This window comes from Vidua macroura, chromosome 5 (genome assembly GCF_024509145.1).
Source record: "Vidua macroura isolate BioBank_ID:100142 chromosome 5, ASM2450914v1, whole genome shotgun sequence".
Lineage (NCBI taxonomy): Eukaryota > Metazoa > Chordata > Aves > Passeriformes > Viduidae > Vidua > Vidua macroura.
Window position 1 is genome coordinate 16,142,520 of NC_071575.1, and position 23,927 is coordinate 16,166,446.

The 23,927-nt window shown below is 34.1% G+C and overlaps 1 protein-coding gene across 2 annotated transcripts in view; it reads right to left on the bottom strand.

Annotated features, from left to right (window-relative positions):
* ANKS1B (ankyrin repeat and sterile alpha motif domain containing 1B) overlaps positions 1-23,927 on the bottom strand; it is a 396,726-nt gene that overhangs the window by 335,575 nt on the left and 37,224 nt on the right. For both annotated transcript variants that reach the window (XM_053977912.1, XM_053977910.1), the window contains exons 2-6: positions 23,378-23,458; positions 19,642-19,798; positions 11,004-11,300; positions 3,245-3,320; positions 1,223-1,324 (exon numbers count right to left, since the gene is read on the bottom strand). In XM_053977912.1, the coding sequence (XP_053833887.1) occupies positions 1,223-1,324; positions 3,245-3,320; positions 11,004-11,300; positions 19,642-19,798; positions 23,378-23,458 (713 nt within the window). The remainder of the gene's footprint in view (positions 1-1,222; positions 1,325-3,244; positions 3,321-11,003; positions 11,301-19,641; positions 19,799-23,377; positions 23,459-23,927) is intronic.

Sequence of the window (23,927 nt, forward strand, 5' to 3'; positions counted from 1 at the left end):
AAACTACAGAAAGTATAGTTACAGATTTTTTATATTATTTTTCATTAATTTTATATATATAATAAATATATATTTTGTATTCAACTGGTTCGTGAACTGAATCAAGTCACTTTGAAGTCTCATGTAAATGGAGAATATGTCAGGGAATTGTGTAGGTGGAAGTAGGGGAGGAGGAAGGGGGGAATTGAGGGAAAAGGCAAAGGAAAATAGGAAGAAGGGAGAGAGGGGGATCTCAAGGCAAGCTGTTAACTGGTTCAGCTCTAACATGAATCTGCTCCTCACAGGAATACCTCTCCTACAGCCTGCAAAATTTTCATTATACTTATAGAAACTTTTTATCTTCGGTCCATCATCTTACTGGAAAACTTTATGGAAGCTGGTCAACTAGTTTGGAAGTTATTCAGAAAAGAAATGACACAGTATGGCCACATGAGCTAATTTTTTTCTAAGAAATCTTCTTATAAATTACAGTTATGAGGGAGCCTGTAACATGAGCTAGTTCATGTGTAGAACCAACACTGAACTGATTAAAATGGCTTATTTAATGGTGAAATAATCAATACAGATGAAGATGCAGCACTGATACCTGCAGGGACCTCCTCTGTCTGAAAATGCAGGGAACAAATTTCATAGAAGAGAAGAAATTACATTTAGCACTGAGTTGTGTTGTAGTTCACGTTTCAGCACTTTACTGTCATCTTCTAGGGTAAATGATTGAAGTAAACAATGAACTTCCATCAACCTTACACCATGAAAGTAAGATGGGGAATGAGAACAAATGCATGTGTGGAAAACTTATTATTTCTCCTATAATAACAAGAGATATTGCCTGGTTTATTATTTTTTTTAATTTAAGGAAAATGAAAAATATAATGAAATGGTTTGAAAAATTGTCATCATCTTTCAGTCATTTAGTTGCTACAAATCAAGTATTTCAATTGTAGGTTATCATTACAATTAATGGAACTGCTATTGAAATATTACAATATGTTATGTTGTGATGAAGAATGTTAAAAACTGTATGTGATACACCATGCTAATGTCAGTGGTCCGCAAAAAAGAAATAGTTTACTCTGAAATTCAGACTTGTTGTTGTTCAAGTAGTCTTTTTAAATCAAAAGACTGCTCCTTTGTGTAATGAAACATTTACAGAGTAGAAATTACTATATACAATAATATTTCTCTATTGTCTCTAACAAATGTGTAATTGCATATGGCTTACCTTGAAGTAGAGCTGCAATTTGGAGAGACTGCTGAGATGGATGCTCTTTAAGTATATCCAAAACTGTTCTACCCAAACTGTCCTTTATGTTGGTATCAATGCCTGAAAAAGAAATGGATCTGTGGTGGAATATTTAACCATAAATTCTTCGGATTATAAATGTGTTATATCAGACTGAATTATCTGACAAACTGGAATCAAGTAGTTTTACAACTGCATTACAGCTGAAGTACAGGATACATTTGTGTTTAAAGCTTGAGTAGCCTAAAATTCATATGCTGACATGGATGGTTTTTATGTTTCTGTATATCATGGGGTTATAAAGCAATCAAATTTGGGATTATTTTAACAGATTGTTCCTAAACAGCCATCCTGAGAAGGATATTTTGTAAAACCAAGAAATTCTCTGAATGCTTTTCCTATGTTTCTCTCCAAACTGCTTTAATTCATTGGGAACTTTCTAGTCCATAGTACCAGTATGTGTTTCAGGAGCAAGACTGAAAAAGTTTTTACCTATATGTTAATGAAGTTGTACTTCATGGCAACATTTTCAAAATTCATGCCACGAATAGACATAAATATCCATGTGTAGTATACAGGCACTATGAACAGCCACAGGATTTCCTCACAGACCGTCCATACGGCTAACAAAGTTTAGCTTCAACTGTGAATTAAGTTTGAAGCTTGCCCTGGATCAGAACCTGTTGTACAGGGTACTGCATGACTCTCTACCTTTGCCTTGTAGGAGTTTCCATGGAAACAATGGACATTTTCCTAATTTGTTTTGTGAGAAACACAAAACTTTCTCACTGAAAACGAACCCAAAATATTACTGGGCAGTGGCAGTTGACTTTCAGAGGCCAGACACACCAATTCACATCTTTCCTTTTAGTAGCTACTTATAACATCTTCTGACTCTTTTTGAAGTGGAACTAGAAAAGAGGGGGTTGTTAGGTACAAAAGGCAGAAGGTGGGGAGTTGCAGAACTGCAGAGCATTTGGGGTTGAAGGAGTTCATAGTGAAGATTCTACTCCACTGTCTCGACAATTGTCAGCTGGTAGAGGCTGTAACATGTATTAATCTGAAAAAGGTGGGCTTTTTCTATGGTCTAAAGGGCTTTTTATATTTGTGTGATGTTCTCCAGTCCTTCCTTTTTTAGGAAATAAAAAAGCCCTGCCTTTTGAGGGCAGGTGAAGATCCCTTTCAGTCTCCTTTTTCATCCAAACAGAGGAGCAACTTGGAAGGACCTTTTTTTTTTCTGAAAACAGGTCTGAGATCAGGGATACACTAGTTGAGATTAGGATATACCTTCTTTTGCAATATATAAGTAACACCACAAGAACTGATAATAAAGACCAATGAGATCCCTCAGTGTAATGGAAATTCACAGAGCTGCAAGAAATTATTTCTAAGTGTTTTCATTCTCATTGGTTTTACCATTTACCTGAGAAGACAGTTGTCTAGATGAGTAATTTACCTACAACAATTCTGAAACTTATTCTGTAGTAGATGGGTTGTTGGGACTTTATATCCCTGTTCTTTTCTTTCAGGACAAATGCAATTCTCAGAGACACAGTGCCTTCCCCTTTCTTTGCAGGCACTCAGTTTATCTGGGAAATGAAGAAGCAGAATGGTATGTATGCTAGGAATAGCTAACTGAAGGAAATAAATGTGAACATGAATCTTCTGGTCTCTACATCAAAGAATATTCTTGGCTGCCTTTCAGAGTGAATAACAAAATTTTATGTAGCCATTTTGTTCTCATAATACATTTATTCTCAGAATACAGTGGCATACACTGAGTCATATATGGAATTTCTGAGTCTGAACATCACCTTTGTTCTCTGTGTAAAGCAATTTCTTATTCTAAAAGAACACTGTTTTAATGAGAAGTACATGTGATTAGATTTGCAAAGGCTGATAAACAGAAAAGTAATTTGTATAACCAAAACTTAAAGAGGCTTACACAAAATTAGGAAAATTAAGGGTATTTGTTCAGTGTTTCCTGTAAATCAGATTTACCTGTTTCAAGCAAAATGCGTACTACCTCCACCTTTCCAAATAGGGCTGCTTCATGTAGGGCACTCCCTTTTTCTGTCTAGAAAAGAAATATTGTGACATTTAAAATACCAAATAATCTTTCTGTAAAGAATACACTTGGAAAATAATTTTTTTCCCGCTCTATTTTACCTATACATAAAAAAAGACAGAATAGGCAAGAATAAATACTAGAATACAAGATCATTTATTATTCAAGACAAAACCAAAAATGCTGTCAGTTCTACTGTAAAATTAATAACTATATAAGAAAATATAGTAGGAATTGAATACAGCTCCCTGTTAATAAGCCTGCATTTGTGTAAAATTTCTAAATTCCTATTACGGGCAGTGAAAATCTAGTCAACACCATCAGTGGAACACAGCTTTTCAGTAGAGTCAGACAGTTTACATGTGGACATTTACAATTAGATGTTTTAATGTGAAACTGGATCACACCCTAGAAGGTCAATTCAGTTATGTGGTGAGACATGCCCGAGGATATCCTGGTGACCCAGCTGCTGGTCCAGTTGATGTTCACATGTGATCTGCCTCACATCTGCCCCATACAGATGCCTTGGATACCCTAAGGCACCCCCAACAGCTTTAGATGCCTATGCTCATGCCATTTAAATTCTACCTAAGATGTCTGTGAACTTGATTTTGCAGATTTTTTTGACACAAAATTCTTTGTGAGCAGACTTTTGCTCAAATAAAATTGGTAATACTGAAAACCACACTCTCTTAACAAGCTACTTTTTTTAGTATTTTATACTGCTGTTACTGAAAATTCTGAACAGAATAACTTTCTATCCAATAGCATTATCATTAGCTAGAGCACTACTAGATCTCACTGAGTATCTGACTTACCTCTTTTTTTTTTTGTGATAGTAAATTAGATTTTGAAATTCATTTGTGACAAATGTTAAAGGTTTTACTGCTTGAATTTGTTTTTTCTATACTTTATCCAAGTCATACTTACTATAGTAGAAAGATCTTAAAAATACACACATACAAAACCCAATTCTGAAATAAAAAAGTAATTCATTATTAATTAGTTGTGTCAGAATGAATCAGAGTTACAGCAATGCAATGACAGGATATTTAGAAATAATCAGAGATTCTGAGATAGGATGTGAGCACAGTGTAACTGTACATATGTCCTACTAATGCATAGTACATGGAGGTAAAAAGTAGAGCATGCCCAATGACATCTACATCCTGCATACCACTTATACCAACAGTATAACAGAGAGGAGATGGAAGTCAGTAAGAGAATATACATACGAAACACGTATCTCAAAAAAAATCTAATATTTCAATTTTCAGAAGTAATCCAGTTGAACATTCCCAGGTTTATTTGGAACAAGAAGACTAAATATTCAGATTTACTTAGAGATGGTTTCAGAATCCCTTACTCAAACAATATCTTCAGGATACTTCCAGTTAGTGCAATTGACTTCAAAATGGGATAACTCTGCAACAACAGTGCAACCACAGAGGTACACACAGAGATTAATGTGCAGCTCAGAAATTTATGGGAATGAGAAAAGTTCTCAGAAAAGTCACTGATAATTATAGTTCTGATTACTGAAAGAGGCTTGACATCAGCAATCTTGAAAAACGCCTATGATCCTCTTGGTGTCATTGTATTTCCTTTGGATTGATCACTTAGTGGCATGCCTATTTGGTGGACCTGCTACTATTAAGATAGAGTTCTTTGTCACCAAGGAGGAGTGTTAACAACAGGTCAAGGGAGGTGGATCCCCTTCTGTTCACTACTGGTGGGTCCACACCAAGAGTGCTCTGTTCAGTTCTGGGCTCCCCGGCACAAGATGGAGATGGAGCTACTAGAGAGTGGCACTAAAATTGTTAAGAGACTGAAGCATCTCTTCTATGAGAAAGGGCAGAGAGAGCTGGGACAGTTTAGCCTAGACAAATGAAGGCTTACAGTGGATCTCATCAATGTGTACAAATGTCTGAAGGGGGGGTATAAAGAAGTCTAAGCCAGGCTTGGTCATGTCCAGTGACAGAAGAGATAATGGGAGAAAACTGAAACACAATAGGTTCTGTTTGAACTTTTTTTTTTTTTCTTTGCAGGAAACTGAGCCCTGGTACTAGTACAGTTTGTCCAGGGAAGTTTTAGGGTCTAAGTCCTTGAAGATATTCAAAAGTTGTTTGGACATGATTCTCCGTAACTTATTCTATGAGATTCTGCTTGAAAAGGGGGAGTTGGACCTGATGACTCCCAGAGCTCCCTTCCAAGCTCAACCATGCTCTGATTCTGTCAAGGAGAAAAGTTAGTGATGTATATATCAACAATTAAATCCACAGAGGTTCAATTGTTAGAGGAAGCTAGAGCACTAAATTTTATTTCTATGAGATTGAACCATAAAGATGAAAACCAGTTGCACCTTGACTAAGATTGTACATATCATTCTGTACTAATAAGGATCCTCGTTTAATGGAAAAAATGGACTACATTAGTCCGTTAGACAACAACTTTCTATTGCTGTACCATGATCTGAAACTAAGAAATATCAATGTTCCGGCATACTGAATCAACAGCTTTGAAGACAAGGAATAGGATTTATCCTCCAATTACACAGGTAAATGTGGATACTCTCAGCTCAGTCAGAGAGAAAGAGAAAGGTTTTCTAACCAGGCGAGAGCCTGGGAAGCAGTTGGGAAAGAATGTAAATAATTCTCTAATCTATCTCGTTGTTCACATTGTTTATAGATGTGTTCTGCCACTGTGCGTCATTCACTGCACACCAATGGTCTGAGGTGTTTTTACTCTAAGACCAATGAAATTAATCCGCACGATGTTCTCTATATATAGAGCGGTGCATTTGAAATAAATCGGAGTTCATTCTCTTTGCCTTCTAACTTGGAGTCTTTCATTCCCATCCTGCTCAACGGCGACAGTTAAAGGGTGAAAAAGATCCTGATATGATAATTGGCATGGGCAGAAGTCTTTCTGTTCATCAAAATTTCCCACTGGAGGAAAGGTAAGCAATATGTTCCTTGATGAAAGCACACATCTTGTAAGAAATTGAATTAAAATAGGAGAAGAAGAACTTCCGGTAGATGTCTAAGGCAAACAAATCTATCTGGGGGCAACTTAAGAATCAGAAGATAGTTCTGCTATGCATAAAGGGAGTACAGGAACTTAACCCACCTTTACATATGTAATTCATAGAGCTGGGATAGGAATCCAAACTTAAATGCCATTTTTTTCCATATATGCTTTCTTGCTTCTTAGTCAATTCTACCATGATATTTCCTGTCATATCAGAGCATGATCCTAAAATGCTTTACAGAGATTCCACACTGCCCTGCATTCTAGGGCAATCTGTGCTTTAGAACTCTAAGCCATCAGACAATAGTAATGAATGTCACATTCTGGAAATGAGATCTATATTATGAACAATTTGTTCAAAAGAGGAATTTAAAAGGAATACCATATAAACAGTGCAAGGATCTGTACGCTAAGAAGATGATTTTTTGAACAAGAGGGGAAATAGTATCATGAAACTGAACTAAAACCAATCTGAGAATATGGAGATTGAAAGCACACTTGTAAAATGAAGATGTGTAATCCTGCATAAGATGTCATGGAGATGAATGCTGACACAAATCTTAAAAGCCCTAGGCAGGATTTCATGGTAATAGTGAATAACTAACAAGTGAATCAGATCCCTTGACCTAAAAACTATCCAGAAGGCAGAAATGCCCTTGTTACCAGACAGTTCAGTTACAAAACTCTGCTTTAACTTAGAGGGAATGCTGAACCTCAGGGTGAACAGGGCCAAGAGAAATTCAGACTGGCTAAGTAGATGTATCTCTCTTTTTAAATGTACATGTGGCTTACTACTTAAGGTAGAAGTTCAGAATGTTTTATTCTCGTGCATTAAAGCATTTACACAAATCACAAGGATTAAAAAATATAGTTGCAAGTAATTTCTATATATTATTTAAGATGTCCTAGAACTTTTAGGTAGCTCTTTTTCACTTATAACAGTGTGCTTGTGCATGAATATATTCTTCTTGCCTATACTACAGCAAGTGAGCTTAAGATTTATAGACAATTTTCACTGCTTTACTTCCTGAAACTTTCATTGCCTTGGATCATATTTTCCTGGCAAAGTAAACACTACCATTATATTTGGAAAGTCTTTCCCAGTGATATTTAATACAGAAACTGCTGGCAATTTTTCATTAACAAAGTGAGCTAAAGTCTGCTTGAGTTTGCACCAATGGATAATATATTGATTCTCTGGCATAAGTTTTCTGTATATGAAATACAGAGAACTAGAGCACAAATTGTGCTAAACATATAATAAAACAGTCTCTGCCCCTGCTTACTACTCAATACAGGTACAATGTCACAACAGGTCACACAAACCAAGCTAGGCCAGGAGGACATTGTCAATAGGCACACCAGCATACCCAAGTCAACCTGGCATACAATTTCCAGGCTCACAGAGAAGCATAAAGGGTTTTAATAATTACAGATTTTCTTTTAATCATGTAAATATGCAAGAGCTTGTAATTAGGTCACTTGTCTAGTCCTTATTCATAGGCAGTTTGTTATAGTTCTGACATGGATTTCAGAATCTGAAGGACAGAATGTAGCTTTGCAAATTAATTCACAGAATATCCTCCATATACAGTGAGAGCAAAAAGGAAGGGGCACAGCTTTTGGCAGAACTACCAGTGATAAGCAGTGGAAATTGCCAGTCATTATTGGAACAGACAGGGAAGGCAAATAGGGATAGATGAAAGTTGGATAAACAGAAGAGGCAAAGATTTTAGGGTATTTATAATTATTAAACTACTGTTTACATGAAACATACTGAACTGTGCAGTGTCTTAATTTACTGAAGTCTCAAAGTCTAACACTCAACCAAAACTTGTGTATTTTTCATATGTTTCAATTTAAATGCAAACTCCAAAGCATAAAGAGATGAAGTATTGTATTGCCCACTCCTAAATAATTCCAGATTGAAGGATATTGGATAGACTTGGGAAATTAATAAAATGTGTGATTAATTAAATAAAAAAATTAAATGCTCTCTTTTATTAGTCCAAATTTATGCTGTGATTAAAAGTGCTCAGGGAGCAAAAAAGAGAAAGATAAGGTGGCTAAGGTAACCCATTTAAAAAATACATCTTTACAACTACAGAATGATACAAGACAGGCTACTCCTATCAATCTCAAAACATTCTGAGAGATCTTTACTGGTGATAAACGGAATTTATTTAACATGCTTAAATGTGTACAAAATTGTTTACCACATAAGATTCTACTTTGTAAATTATTCTTTCCCAAACAGATCAGATCTTTCCCAAGCAGATTAATTTAATTAATAACAAAATAGTTGAGTTTAGTTTTAAGTGACAAGCTGGTATTTTGTGTTCTCAGTTTAGTAAGCTGCCAGTTATCGTCAACAGAATTTTTCAGAGGCTATAGAAGTAATTAGTTAACAGTAGGTACAGAGCCAAATTACCAATATGTTAAGATGCTGAATGAAAAGGAACATATTGATAGAGAATATGTATACTAGCAAGAAAATAAATAAATGATATTTCCTTATGGCAAGTGGGACAAAACTCTAACAAGATAACCTAGCGAAAAAAAAAAATCTCTGCCTCTGAATAACTACAAAAAATCTAAGAATATAAATGTCTTAAATGCAATTAGAATAAAAAAATTAAAAACAAGTAAGCCCTATAATTTTAGTGTAGATGTCAAAGAGATCACCATTACTAAAAGAATCCTTCATTTCTTAAAAGATTGCAGCCACTGTATTTTGTAAAGACTAGTGAAAAATTTTTAGTATAACTATAGATAAAAATGGCTTAGGAGAATTCACAGTAGTGCTAAAATTATCTAGATTACATAAGAGGAAGAACACATTTCATAAAAACATTGTGTAATATTTTGCCCTCATGTAACCATCAGTTTGTAAGCTGCCATGACAGAGATTATTTTCCTTCAATTATTCTATTTCTTAAATATCAATTCAGGCACCAGTTTCTTTCTGAATTTTTCCTCATTCTTTTGCTAGAGATAAAAGAGAAATTATACATTCAGAAATATGCATTTGAAAGTTCTATGTTGCTGTAGCATTAAATTTTTCTAAATTACTGTGTAGTAATAGTAAAGGAAAGATAAAAAACTAGCTACTTATATTAACCTTTGCAAGTGTCTCTTTTTCTAGTAGAGAAAATCAAAACCAAATTAAATTGAAAGCTTGATGGGTGGCAAATTCACAAGCAGACAAATCACACAAAAGTGTTTCACTTTAAAATAGTTTGAAGCAAGTAGCAACACTAACTCAAAACATGCGAGAAATAATAAAAGTAGTTAAACAATTTTACCACATTTTGTTATGGAAGGCACTTGAGAATATCCACTTCTAATCATAAAATACAATAATATTTTCTGATTTGCTTTGTTGTTTTGTTTTGTTTTTTTTTTTAGTCTATCTTTTCTTCCCCACTTCATATTTTTTTTCTCAAAAGTTGAAAAACATGATCTTGATAGAAGAATCCAGAAATAAAAGTGTATGGAATCCAAGTCAAATCTTTCTATATAAAAGGGTATTTTGTTTATAAAAGAATTTAATCAAATTGACCTAAAGCTTAAAATGGATATAATTTTAATCAAAGTTTAGACAAAGTTTGCAAGATTTGTTCACAGAATCTTCTGAGTTGGAAGTGACCCAGAAGGATCATCAAGTCCAACTCTTAAGTGAATGGCCCATACAGGGATTGAACCCACAACTTTGGTGTTTTTATCAGCAGGCTCTAACCGACTGCTAAGTGGTAGAGAATGTCTGACTGTGACTCTAAAGTAGACGTAATTAAGTTTGGTTGCTTGCTTGCTTTATCTGAAAATACATATAAATCTGAAACAACCTTAATTCAAAGCATATTTTATACAGCGAGAGAGAGAGCAAGGAAGTTACTCCATTTATGAAGATTAAATCTACTCTACAACAAACACAGTGCCATTAATCAAATCAAGAGAAATCATAAGATTGAGGCAACATTTCAGAACACATAACAGAATCCAGTCCTCTGTTAAAAGGTCTGGACACCTTCCAGTACAAAGAATTGAACATAAAATTCACTGCTGCTGTACCTTGTGTCTCTTCCCATCTATGTCTATTTTGTTTAAAGTTACCATTTAACATCCTTATAACTTACTGTGCATAAAACAAGATGCACCAAACAGCTGACAGGTTGGAGTCAGTAGCAGGCAGAGTGTATTGCTATAGAATTTTCTCTTAGATTTATGCATATGTTTAGAAATGCAGAAAATCAAAATTGTTATTACTTAGTAACTTGAGTTTAGAATGGAATAATTATAGGAAAATGAACTCACAGTGAAACACTGTTTTAGATTTCTGTGACCACAAAGGGCCATAGCTTTAGAAAATCAGCTTACTACCTTTTTATATTATACTGTAGAAAATATATTTATATACACCTACATGAATGGTTGATATGATTTGTGTATCTACATGTCTCAAGATGTTAAAACATGCATTCAGCTTTGAAGATATGTATGTTTCTTGAGTTATCCTCATTGAGTTGAAATAAATAAAGTTGTATCATATATCACTTTGCAGCATTTCTAACAAAGTAGATACAAGTATATTTTAAAGAAAAAAATGTTAGAAGTAATTTCATTTAAATCATAGGGGAAGGAGGGAAGGAATTGCACACTAACTTGGCAGCTGACATCCATTCCAGCCTCCAGAAGCACCTGTACGACAGCTTTGTGGCCATTACGAGCAGCAAGATGCAAAGGAGTGTGTTTTCTTGTATTACAGTTCATCAGATTTGGATATGCTTTGATGATCATTTTCACAACGCGTAGACGTCCATAAAGTGCTGCCAGATCCAGAGGTGTTTCCAGTTTGTTGTTTCTTATTGTGGGGTCTGTCAGCTCTTCTAGCAGAACAGCAACAACTTCTGAATGACCATACTGAGCTGCACAATGCAGTGCTGTTTCATTTTCATTGTTCTGTTAAAAAAAAACCCAAAAGTTTCAGAAATTCATGTTTAATCCACAATAGAAATGCTCAACTTCTATAAATTGCTTCCATGAGATCACTCAGAGGCAGAGTTTGTAATATAATGTATGGTAATATATGTTAAATGCTTCAAAATTACTCCACTGACATTTTAATAATAACACATTAATACTGCAGCTTGCCGCTCTCAAGCAGATGAGCTCCCTATGTGTCTGCATTGCTCCCAATGCATTTTAACAACATGCCCCTCAAAACCTTGTAGCTTGTGATATGCCAAAATCTGTAACCTTCTTTGATTCAACTGTTCCTGAAATTATGATTGAGTCCTTCTCTTAAAAATATTCTGACAGTGAAGCCTCTCTTCTTGATTTTGCTGGTGTTGTACCATAGCAGTTTGTTATTCGAGAAATGGAGTTATGGAGTAAAACTGTGTAATGCAAATGTATCAGGCACAAGGTTAGTTTCATGTACCACTATAAAAAGTTACTATCCAGACAACAATTAAAACTCAGAAGACAAAATAGGACCTATAGAAAGACTTAGTAAATCACTTAAGCAGTTGGTCTTCTCAGGACTCCAGAGAGAGGTATGTATGTGTTTTAAGACATTATGAGTATGAGTATGCTTTGGACTTAACAGGTTTTTACTGTACAAAGCAATGCCCTCCAAATTTTTCCCAAAATATTACTCAATAAACTTATTAATAAATATTGAGAATAAGCATTATATTTTTAACTGTTTCCTTTCAATTCTATCTGTATACTTGCAACGCCAAAGAGACAGCTTCAGGCAAAGACAAAGGAAATGGTTTATTGAGCTCTCTGAATTCTATATGTCATCTATATTATTAATATATCATATGCAGACTTTACAGAGCTTTAAAAAGACTAGATGCTATACATTGTAGAAGTATATACATTAAGTGCCTCTTCCGATAAATTATTTATAAATATTGTGACAGTTTAGGAATGTTGTAAAAGTACAAAACCAATAAGCTAATGTACAATATAAAAAATTTAAGATTAATGTAAATTAAGAAAAGATACTAAAGAGGGTAGAGATATCATTCCAGAGGAAGAAAAAATGGTAAATCTGAGTCTGTAGTTCTACTTTTCAAGGAGTGAGCTGAAGAAAGTTCAAGGGACAGAGAACTGAAAATAGAAAAAACCAATTGTCCTTTAAAAGACAGAAAGAGTCAGAGATTCAGAGAAATGAGGCTTTGGACTCTTACTCAAAAGGTAGCTAGGATAAGAATATCCTTGTTGCACAGTAAAAACTAGAAAGGAGGAAAAGGGAAGATCTGTTTTTTGGTAATGATGCTTCTAATTCTGTAAGCAAGAACTCAAGTCTTGGGTTTGTGGTTTTAACAGCATTGCTGTCATTTTCATCTCTCACAATCTAAGATGACTCAGATGAACTTGGGAAACACAAGAGACAGATCAATACATTCAGGTAAATCAATGTTGCAGTCAAACTCATGGGTGTCTGCAACACCACACAAGATCTGAGAGACTGGAATGTGTTTCCTGCTAAACTGTAACACAGAGGCTGGAGAAGATCCAGGTGGGAAGTGAGATGCTTCCACTGGCAGACATGGCTTGATGACTAGTAAGTATTTAAATCATTGTGCATTATTCAGACCACCATGTGGGCTTGCTCTATTACACAGACCAGAAATTCAGATTAAAATATATATACTATGACAAATACTACATGGCTGCAATCTTCTTTCAACTACCAGAAAGAAGCTTTTTGTGCTCTAGGGACTTCTAATATATTTTTAAATAGGACCAAGCAAAGCAATTTTCTTATGTACAATTGTACACCCACAAATCACAAGCATAGATTATTAAAATTTATTTTTAAATTTTCAATATTTCATGGACAGCTAGATGAATAGGCAATTGCAGCCTGATTTTGTGGAGAATTAATAGGAAAATCAGATAATTGCACATGAAATGGAAAATCATGGTAATTTCTGCCTCCAGTTACTGTATTTATATATCCAATGGAAATAGTTACACAAATAAGTTATATGTCTAACTATATTGGCATTCTGTGACGTAAATAACAAAATACATGTTTACAATTGTAAATATCTTTCCAATATTTGCTTATGTCTGAGGGTTTTTTCAAGAACTTATGGAAGTACTAATTGAACTAATTCAAATCTTGTGCCAATGATCTAATATTGTAGCTTAAAAGTATTCTAATTAAATTTTCAAAGAAACAAAAATTAAATTTGCTATGGCCCTCTTCTAAAAATGAGATAGACAGATACAGACACAGAGATCAAACAGTACAAGTCGCTGCTGCTGAGCAGCAAACTGGAATTTGCTCTCTCTGGATAAAGAATATCCAGCTGAATTTTCACACAAAGGCATACTGAAAGAAAAAGTACATTTTAAAAGTCTGATGCACAAAAGCAAAGTAACAAAATGTTATTTTCAGATGTATATTGTTGAACATTTTTCTATGGTTTTTATTTGCCAAATAAAAACTACATTTCAGTTCATGACCAATTGAACGGATACAAAATTATAAAGAGCTACATATCACTTGAGTAAAGCAGAAGAATGCAACCTGGGCAAACATGATAATTAAATTATCTACATATATGCCCTCAGAAGAGATATTGTGTTATCAGACCTGAGAGGTACTACCTAATTAAAACTTGATAGTAAAACATTCTTCTTTCTTCAAAATGTAAATTAACAAATTAAATTCAGGTAGAGAAGACAAAAAATACTTTTAACCTTAATTTAAAGAGTAAATTAAAACTTGTTTAACTGCCCTCTAAATTTATCTACTTTAACAATTTAGTACTAGTTATATAAAATAAATCAGCTTAGAATGGATAAGAGACTATTGATTTTAAAGTAGTTTGTCTTCATATCACTAAAGTCACATACTCTTTTGAAGCAATATTTTTAAAATGTGAAAAATTCTTCAAGAAACTGGCAATAATTTAATGCTGTTGCCTGTATTTTCAGTTCCAAGGATAAACAATTGCTTCTGGAGTACAGAAAGCTTATGTGTTAGTACTCATTGCAATGAGCAGGTAATCTGCTAAAAAAATAACTGCACGCAAATTACCATTCTGTAATTAGAGCTTCAAATTTGATATTCAAGGGTTAAATAATACATCTAGTGCTGAAGAAAAAGACTGGAATCCTTGTAGAAATTTCAGATGCTTCATTATATGTTAGCAACTACAAGACTATGGTTCTAAAAAAAGAAAGATCAAAAAATAAGAACCAAGTAAAGACGAACAAAATGTAAGGTAGAAAGAGTAGAGCAATATTATGCAAATACAGTACTTAAAAAGAAGTCTCTAATATTCATAAATAATATTTTTTGCCAAGTAGTTACTCCTATGGTCCAAAGGACCTTGCTCAGAAATAAGGAAAGCATTCCATGATTCAGCTTTTAAACTCTTTAAAATTTTCTTCATTATTTGTTACAAGTGTTATTTCATGGGCATGATCCTGACCTTTTGTAGCCTTTCTCTGAATCTCTTCTCTTCTACATACAGCCAGAACTCAGGCTGGTGTAGCTGCAAACTGAACTGTGCCTTCACAGCCCTGCATCTCACCAGTATTTGCAGGCTGTACTACATCATTTAGCTGCTAAGGATGTGTGCCACTGCAAAATGTACAATATATCTTGAGGTCTATTCATTAGAGGGCAGATTAGCAAATACATTATAGAGACAGTTATTGTAGCTTGGCAGTCTGATAGTGAAAAAGTACAGGAAATATCAAGAAAATGAATGGCTATCGTGAATATTATATAGGCCCTTGTGAAGCCACTATTAAACTGTGGGTAAATTCAGGACATTTATTGTATAGTTGTGAAGTCCTTTTTTTTTTTGCCAAGTAACTTTTAAATCTCCTAAAATCCATGCAAGTACTGTACAAGCAAAAATAACTCACATACTGATTTAACAGACCTTTCCAAAGGATGCTTAATTCCTTTTTTTATCAGTGTTTTGATGCTGAACTTGAAAAAGGAGAGTTCCTAAATCTGAGCTATTTCTTTGTCACATAATCCCAAAGTAAAGTAAGTGAACAAGACATTTGTTATTAAAAGCTTTTTGCTAATCTCTCAGTTATGAAATGAGAATTTAAGTTTAAATTAAAGAAGGCAGGATCAATGGGAGATTCTGGAAACACCTATCTATATGCTGAATATACACAAAAGTAGTCAACTAGAGGAAAAACAATACAAAAATAAGGCTTTAATAACTAAATAATTAGAGAAAAAAGGAGCAAAAGAATATATGCAAAACAGAGAAAGGAATGACCTCAGGATGGTCTTACTTTATGTATTAAATCAGGAAGTTTCCTGAGAAGTTCCACCAAGAAGTTAATAACTCTGAAAAAATAAAGGAAGTTTGTCTGCAAGTTACTCAGTGTGAATCAAAATCAAGTCTACTGACTTCCCATTGAAATTCACTTCCACTTATGTAAACATCATAAAAAGGTAATGTAATATGGTTGACTACTTTGAAAAAAATCTTTTTTCGAATTTATTGTTGCAATTGGCTTAAATCAGAAAGATTGTGTGTGCACTCTTTTTCCTTCTAAAGAAAATATAGTAAGAGTTGCAAGGGAAACTCTGAAATTCATACACTAGTATCAAATTAATTGAGGGGTAAAATCAAATGCAGAACTTGAAAAACATTGGGTTTGCAGGCTATTTTGGAACTGAATTGTACTTTTGGAAGTCCATGAGGTGTCACAGAGAAGTCTGTGTTTCATTTGGACAATTTGGAGAAGTTTGCAAATATGTTAAAATTTAGGTGTTTACATCATAGGAATGCATCTTGGACTGTTTTTCTTTATATTTCAGAAGAATTGTTGAATAGTTTTAAAGAGATGTGGGTGGGTTTTGTGGCAATTACAATTTGATGCACAGGCAAATTCTACAGCACGCTGTATCCATAAAAATTTCAGAAGTGTTCATATTTTTTCCTGTAAATTTTTCACAATTCATATTCTGTGTATATATATAATTGGAATATATTTTATTCATATTGAATAAGACATTTATATTTATCCCTGATGTTATTCACATTTTTTCCTGAAAAAACCAAACACTGCATAATGACCTGTATGCAGCTGTTATTTAACCATTTTTTCATAGATTAGGATTTGTTATCAATGATGCAATTTTATGATGGAAGTTGCCACAATAAATGTTTTAGCTATCCAGATCTGTTTTACAGAAATAAACTGTAAGTAGTTTGACTATTAACAGCACACCTTTTTGTTTTATTATCAACTAACAAATTTTGATCTCATACAATTTTAATTCAGTTTATAATTTATATAATATTAAATCTTCATCAGTGAAGTTAAACACATATTTTTGCAGTGTCACCATATTTTGTGATTTAAAACATACACCATGCCTGTCAACTAAGACTCCTATATTAAACAGTGATAGAATTCTTCATACATAATTGTTATGCTGCAACCGTTCTCTGTGTGGAGAGCTGCCAGTATACATTCCACCACCCCCATAACATAACATAATTGTCATTTAACTGTTTGTCTCAATTTTATGTAATAGGAACAGCAGGGGGCATTCAGAGCTTTAGATGCTGGATATGGTTGTATATGATGCTACTTTACTGCGTTTTCAAAGCGTAGAATGCAGTTCGATCAATTTACAATATACCATATAAAATCCATTATTTCATCTAATATACATTTATGCATCATGAACTTGTTATTTTTTTCTTTGTTCAGTCATCCATTGCTTTCCCATAAGTTTTTAGAAGCATTTCTTTCATATAGCATTTCAGATAGATGAAAATATAAATGTATTACAAATTAGTTGCAATAACTTCTAAATCATGAACAAAATAATTTTCTTAAAATGAAAACAATTACATCTTAAAGTGATACTTAAAAAAAATAACACCAACAAAAATAGAGGGAAAAAAATCTGACTTGAGTGCACTATTTCTTACTATTTCTTACAGTGAAAAACAGCTATCCTTATGTCCAGCTCTCAGAAGAAAAAGGAAAGAAGAAAAGTATTCCAGTATTTCTTACAAGCCATAGCTTCAGCTCCAGAGAGAAGTTACAAGAGCTTTGAGGAGTCACCTGCCTTACAGAGCCTATCTGCAAATAAGCAAAAGCCTCAGAATCCTACAGGCTCATGAGAATGCACAACAGGTGTTAGGGTGCGGATGCCTCTCAGGTGTTATTTGAGGATACGTGGGTGGAGGTGGCTCTGTAACAACATGACATTCCCACTTTCTGGGATAGAGAGGCTATTCTCCTGCATAGAGTACCAATTAGCAGAGGTGCCAGCAAAGTAGGCAACATACTAAACCTGGCCATTGTCTAGAGTGGAACACCAGGGAATTTACAAGGTCAGAAAACCTCTGTACACATGAGTTTAACTTCAGAGTTTAATATGATCAAGATGCCCTTAAAAGACTTAAGATGCAACATTTCTTGTGAGGATTGCTCACATGTTTTCTATTATAAGGTTTTTGGGTAAAATGCATAAACAGGAGGACATCTGAAGACCTTTTTTTGAGTCAGTGGAATATAGAAGTATCAGCTGTATCCCTGCTTATTTGCTCCAGTGATCAAACCAGATACAGAACACCTAATCCAATTTGACAATATTCTAGAAGACTGGAGGTGTATAGTAGGTTTGAATTTACATTTCTCTTTCTGAAATACCTTTTTCACTCTTGCCCTCTCTGAAGTTTCTACACAGCTTCCAGTATTCTGTCTGTAGAATACATGTAATGTCTTCAAGCATATGTGTGACACACAATTCAATAGTTGCTTTTTGTTGCATAAATAAAACTGAAAAAATCTCTCTTGACAAACGGTAATCCAACAGTTCAACTAGTTTCATCATACATAAAACAGTGGATGAGAATGAGAAAGTTGGAGAATGATGTAATCTGAAACTGAAAATCACAGAATGACAAATTTTGAGTTTTGTTTTTTTCTTGAATGTGTTAGAGTACTACAGGATTTCACAGAAGACTGTCACATGGACATATTTTATTACTTTTCTATATTTCCTGCACTAATGCTTGATAATCATATCTTACTTATTGTATGGATTCCAATGGCTAGGTGTATAAGCTCAGGTATCAAAGAGATTACTCAAAGCATGGCATCTCACACTGGTTAAGTGTTCATAATCTAGGTCTCACATTTCTTATCTTCTCACAGTTTGCCTTCTGGCCACTAATGTAGGCACTGAGAGAACAGTTAATTTGTTAGATTGCACTTTGCTATTTGAGGTGCTGTGGGTGCCAGGTGGTACCATACCTGAATTTCACCACTCACTCCACACAGACCCGGAAATTCTGAGCACCCTCTGTCACACTCTCAGGCCCGTGCAGATGTCTCAGTAACTGCAGGGCCTCAAAAGGTACTGCATTTCTGCATTTGATCACTTGAATTCTCCTTTTAGTCATCTGAATAGCCCTACTGGCTCCTATGGTTACACAGCGCAGACCTCTGTGGGACCAAAAGGTGCACAGACAGGCAACATAGACATTATAGCTTAGATCTGAATTAGGAGCTGACTGCCACCTTCACATTCCAAGCCTCTGACTACCCTAGCAAATGCAATTGCTTAATGGTTACTATCTGCATTTCACAGCCTACTTCCAGTTCTTACACAGCTCAGCCTAGATGGTGTCAAATTTTAACCAGCTTCTTTTTATTCCTAAATACTAATCCTATGAATGGACCACCTAAGAATATATAGAATAAAAACAGAAGGTGTACCATATGTTTGGCAGCAGAACACAACATGCTTATACTGCCCTTACACACTTTAAATACTCTCATAATTTTTTCTTGGTCTTTTTCTTTTTATGTGTGCTTTCTGCTGCATGTGCAGCCCCCTGCAGTCCATCTGGTTTGTCATTTACCTCTGCATATCTGGTTATTTACAGTACTCTTAAAATATACCAAGGACATTAATTTTATCTCAGAGATTTTCAGCAACTTAATATCTAATAGAGTAAAAAATACACAGTTTGTGCAAATTTACAACCATACAGAAAAGATACAAAGTTAGAGTATGTCTTCATGTGATTTTTCCAAAACAAACACAAGGTTTTTCCATACTTTTTAAATCTAATATTCTTTAAGTCAGTGCCTATTCAGAAGAAATTTATCTGGTATGCTTATAATGGAAAATTTTATCAATCTTGGAGAAGAAATTACTGAAACAATGGAAAATAGACTTTTTAAAACTTGTCTATAAATTGGTCAGACTCAAAGAATATGTGCTTTTTTTTCTGATGATGCACATAAATATTTTTTATCACTTCACCTGTTCATTCACTCTGGAGTGTGATGGTCCATGATGGATGAGAATCTTCACAATATCTACGTCTCCTCTCCAAGCAGCCAAGTGAATAGGAAAGTAACCTTTATTATCTGCTACATTGGTTGATGCTTCATACTGAAGTAATTTGAGAACTATATCCCTGGAAAACAGGAGGTAAATCTAAAAATCAACAGGAAGCTAATTTTATTAAGTTTTTACATGAACATACATATGACTATTCATATGTATTTTTTTCCTGGAAAATAGAAATAAAACAAACTTGTATTTCAAGCAAAACAGCTACAAAAAGTGAAGACCAATAATTTCTGAAAATTAAATAGATTGTGAAACATAGACAAAAAGCCATTAATTGTAATGATTCTGACTTATTATGAATACCATCAACAATATTATCATCACCTGGCCACAGAACCTTTTTTAGAATTTGCCTGTACAGAACATGTGCATGTCCCTCAAGGCATTAAAGGCAGAGAAGTACTCATGTCCCCATCACTGCTGAATTCCAGAGGCAGGATACAAGAGGATAGTTTGATGGACACATTTCTTACCATAAGGCTTAAGTAATAATCTTTTCTCTTAAGACATTATCTCAAAGATAGTTAGGAAACAATTTAATGATGATCTAGGTAGATGTATGAAATAACTTCTATGTATAACTTCTATGAAATTACTGCTATTTTCACTTCCCATATTCAGCAGCCTTGTAGCAGTGAGAGAAAAAGTGACTTATTACCATTTTAATTCTCTTTATATTCCTTTTGGTGTGGCTTATCATATATTAAGTGAAAGATTAGCATAAATTGGTATATTGCATCCCTGATCTTTAAGCAGTCTCCTGTACTTAACTTCAAAAGCTGAACTAAAAATCAGCTGTGTGGTATGACAACATTACCAAGTATGTCAGAAAGTAAATAAATTCTGTCTTTCTGCTGCATTTCTAGTCTCATAGTTAGACACAGTCAGGTCTCATTAGTTATTAAGCTAAGAGAATCTAGGATCCAGTGTGAGCAGCTTTATGCACACTTTTTACAAATATGGAAACACCAACTTAGTGATTTGGCTCAAAAAAATCAGTGAGGGCAAGGGAGCTCAATGTAGCCTATGTTATGACAAAAAAAAGAAAAAACTACTACAAACTGACTTCAAATTGAGACAGAAGATAAATCTAAGGCAATTATTCTTCCAACCTTGATGGAACCTTTTTAATTGCATATTGAAAGAAAAATACGGTGAGTTAGGAGGGAATATATCCAGGTCAAAAGAAACTCCCAGTTGACTTCAAAAGATACTGGAGTCATCACATCTAAGCTTTGAGAAAAATTTAAGCTGGATTTTGGTTACTCCTGACAAGATCAAATGCCAAGAGAACAGCCAAAAAAGAGCAGGTCCACTACAAAAAGATTTCTGTTACATAAAAAGTTCCAGAAAAGTGACTCCTGAGGGAAACTTTAGTACTCATAAGGTTTGAGAGACTTCCCATTAAATAATAGTTAGTCTTGCAGTAAATCACCCAATGAGAGCTAGACATACACAGCAGTTCCTTTGAAAGGAACATCAAACAAAGGAAGCATAAATTGAACTAAGTGGAAGAAAATCAGAAGAAAATCCCTGCACAGATGAAATCTATAGATTAAAACATACAGGAATTTTTGGGAAGAGTTTATTGCGAGATTCAAGCCACAAAATGCATCTCCTTCATCCTTCAAGTATGTCCTGACCCATCACACTTATCTAGGGTGAGTCTCTTTTAGTGCTTTGGCAGAACTTTTCCATTTTGTACAAATACATTTCAGAGAGGAGGAAACCGAAAGTCCTTAGCCCAGTAACATTACTGGGCTAAGTGAAATTACTTAGGGAGACTGAGATTCCATTGCCTGCCCCAGATATTATTTAATTACTTATATAAAGAAGAATAGTTTCCCAAGGAAATAAAATTATCCCAGAATAACCAAGCAGGGAATTCATCACATTCAGTGATCAAGCAAGGATTTGAACAACAGTGTCCAAGCATCCCAGCCACAAATTCTTATGTTCTTACAAAACTCTGAAATCTCTCAGGTTCAACCTAGTGTAAAGTGGGAAAAACTAAAATCCCAGAAGTTTTTAAAGGACAGGAACTTCTAAGTGAGAAGATTCTTGTGTAAAACGATTGGATGTAATTTTGAATATCAAGTTTGAAAACTCAAATAGAGTGTAAAGTAATTTATTGGTTATTTATGATGACTAACAAAATTAAGACCACTAGGTGTCTGTCCAATTCTCTTGCTGGCCATGCTACCATTGCAGCAGGATCAGTATAATGGCTTGGATAACAGGTCCTGAAACCCTCATGATTTATCACAAAATACCTCATGATGTATTTCAACTTACTTTTATATATCAAGGTATAATTGTGATGTCAGTTACTGCTACTTATTCTGCTGTGAATGTAAGAGGTCATAGCAGCTAACACTGGACTTTTCAAAGGCTGTAGTTATATCTGCTGCTGTACATAAGTCCACATTTTTAAGTCCTCCCTGAACTTGGAATAAGTTTGGGCAATACTGTGTCTAAAATCATCATTTGGCTTTGGTGTGTTTTGGGATTTTATATTGCTAGGATTTACTTGAAACCTCTGATAGTTTCAGTGTTTATACAGCAATATTTTTAAGTTTCTGTGTAACTATTACTGTATTGCTAGTATTAAATATACTAATCCCAGTTTTCATCTATTTAAAATCAGCAATTGTTGCAAGCCAATGCTTGGGGTTTGGTCAGTCAAAAATTAGCAATAGCACAAGAAAATCCATAAATCATAAACAAAAATGCTGAGTTTAACAGACCATATTAAGAACTTAGACTTAATTTTATGGAAGCAAAAATATAGATGATTCTGAACCTCCCTACATAGCTGAAACTTTGGAAAATGCACAATATCTAGTTCAAGAGTTTACTTTATATATTTATTTAGAAAGAATATTCCGTATTTGTCAACAGATTGATCCATCCTAAAGAAAATAGGCACCTTCCTAGAATACAATTGAAGATACATCCTAAAGTTCTATTTTTTTCATAGAAGGATGCAAAAACTGTGCAACGAGTAAACTAAATAATTATATGTCCATGTGTTATTTTATGGACAGTCCAAAAAATTGCCTGCAAATTACTCTTAATTTCCACTGGGTTTGGATCAATTCCTTGTCTCACACAAAAGAGTTAACCAAAGCTTTATGTCAAAGCTTTCTTTACTGAAAATACACTTTTTGCCCCTGCTTTCAAGTGTATAATTACTAAATATTCTTTCCACATTACTTTTGCTTTGATAACAATCTCTACTGTTGATTCACAAAATTGCTTCCTGAAATGTTCACACTCTACACATATGTACATAAAAAAATACAACACAATATTTTCTGCTGCAATTACCCAGCAATGAAAAAGCACTAGAGGCAAGACTAACAGTAACAATGCTAAATTTCCCCAAAACCGAGAAAGAATTTGGAAGAAGCAGTATAGAATCAATTGCTTTTAAACTACAATTCCCATTTGTCATTACTACTTATTGATATTAATGACAGTATCAAAACATCTTATATTAATATATTCCATTGGAAAGAAGGCTCTTTTAATAAGTCAATGTTTGCCAATTTTTGGTACAAATCTCAGAACTATGCTATATTTTCCTTGCATTACACAGTTAAATATCATTCTACATAAAAACTAAATGTGAGGCACTTACTTGTGTCCATTTAAAGCTGCATGATGTAAAGCAGTATAACCTGAACTGTCAGTGCAGTTTATGTTTGGTCCTCGCCAGATGCTGCAAATAAAGCAAAATTGTGATGTTATTTTTTTGACTTGGCAAGTACAGAAGTGTCAAAAATTTGATTTACAAATAACCTAAAGATCTCTGCAACAAGTGTGATTAAGCTTTAAGAGATGAATTGCCTTGAAAGAAACTTAAAATAGCAAGTGTCATCTTGATATTGATATAATTTATTTATAAAAATAATTTCACACATCCATCTATATGAGAGCTATGAACTTTATGTAGGGCAGACTCAAAGACTAATGACAGAAAAGTAATTTCAATTAGATCTGTTCTGCCTCTATTACTCTGGTAATTACACTGAGGTTATCATCTGATTTTGTGCTACTTTTCCACAAGTATGTATCCATTGTCTTTAGGTCAGTTAGTCTAGAATCAAACAAACATCAGATCAGTGAGAACCAATCATATTGTTTAAAGGGGCAAGAAATTTGTTCTTTTTACTTAACTTGATATTTTA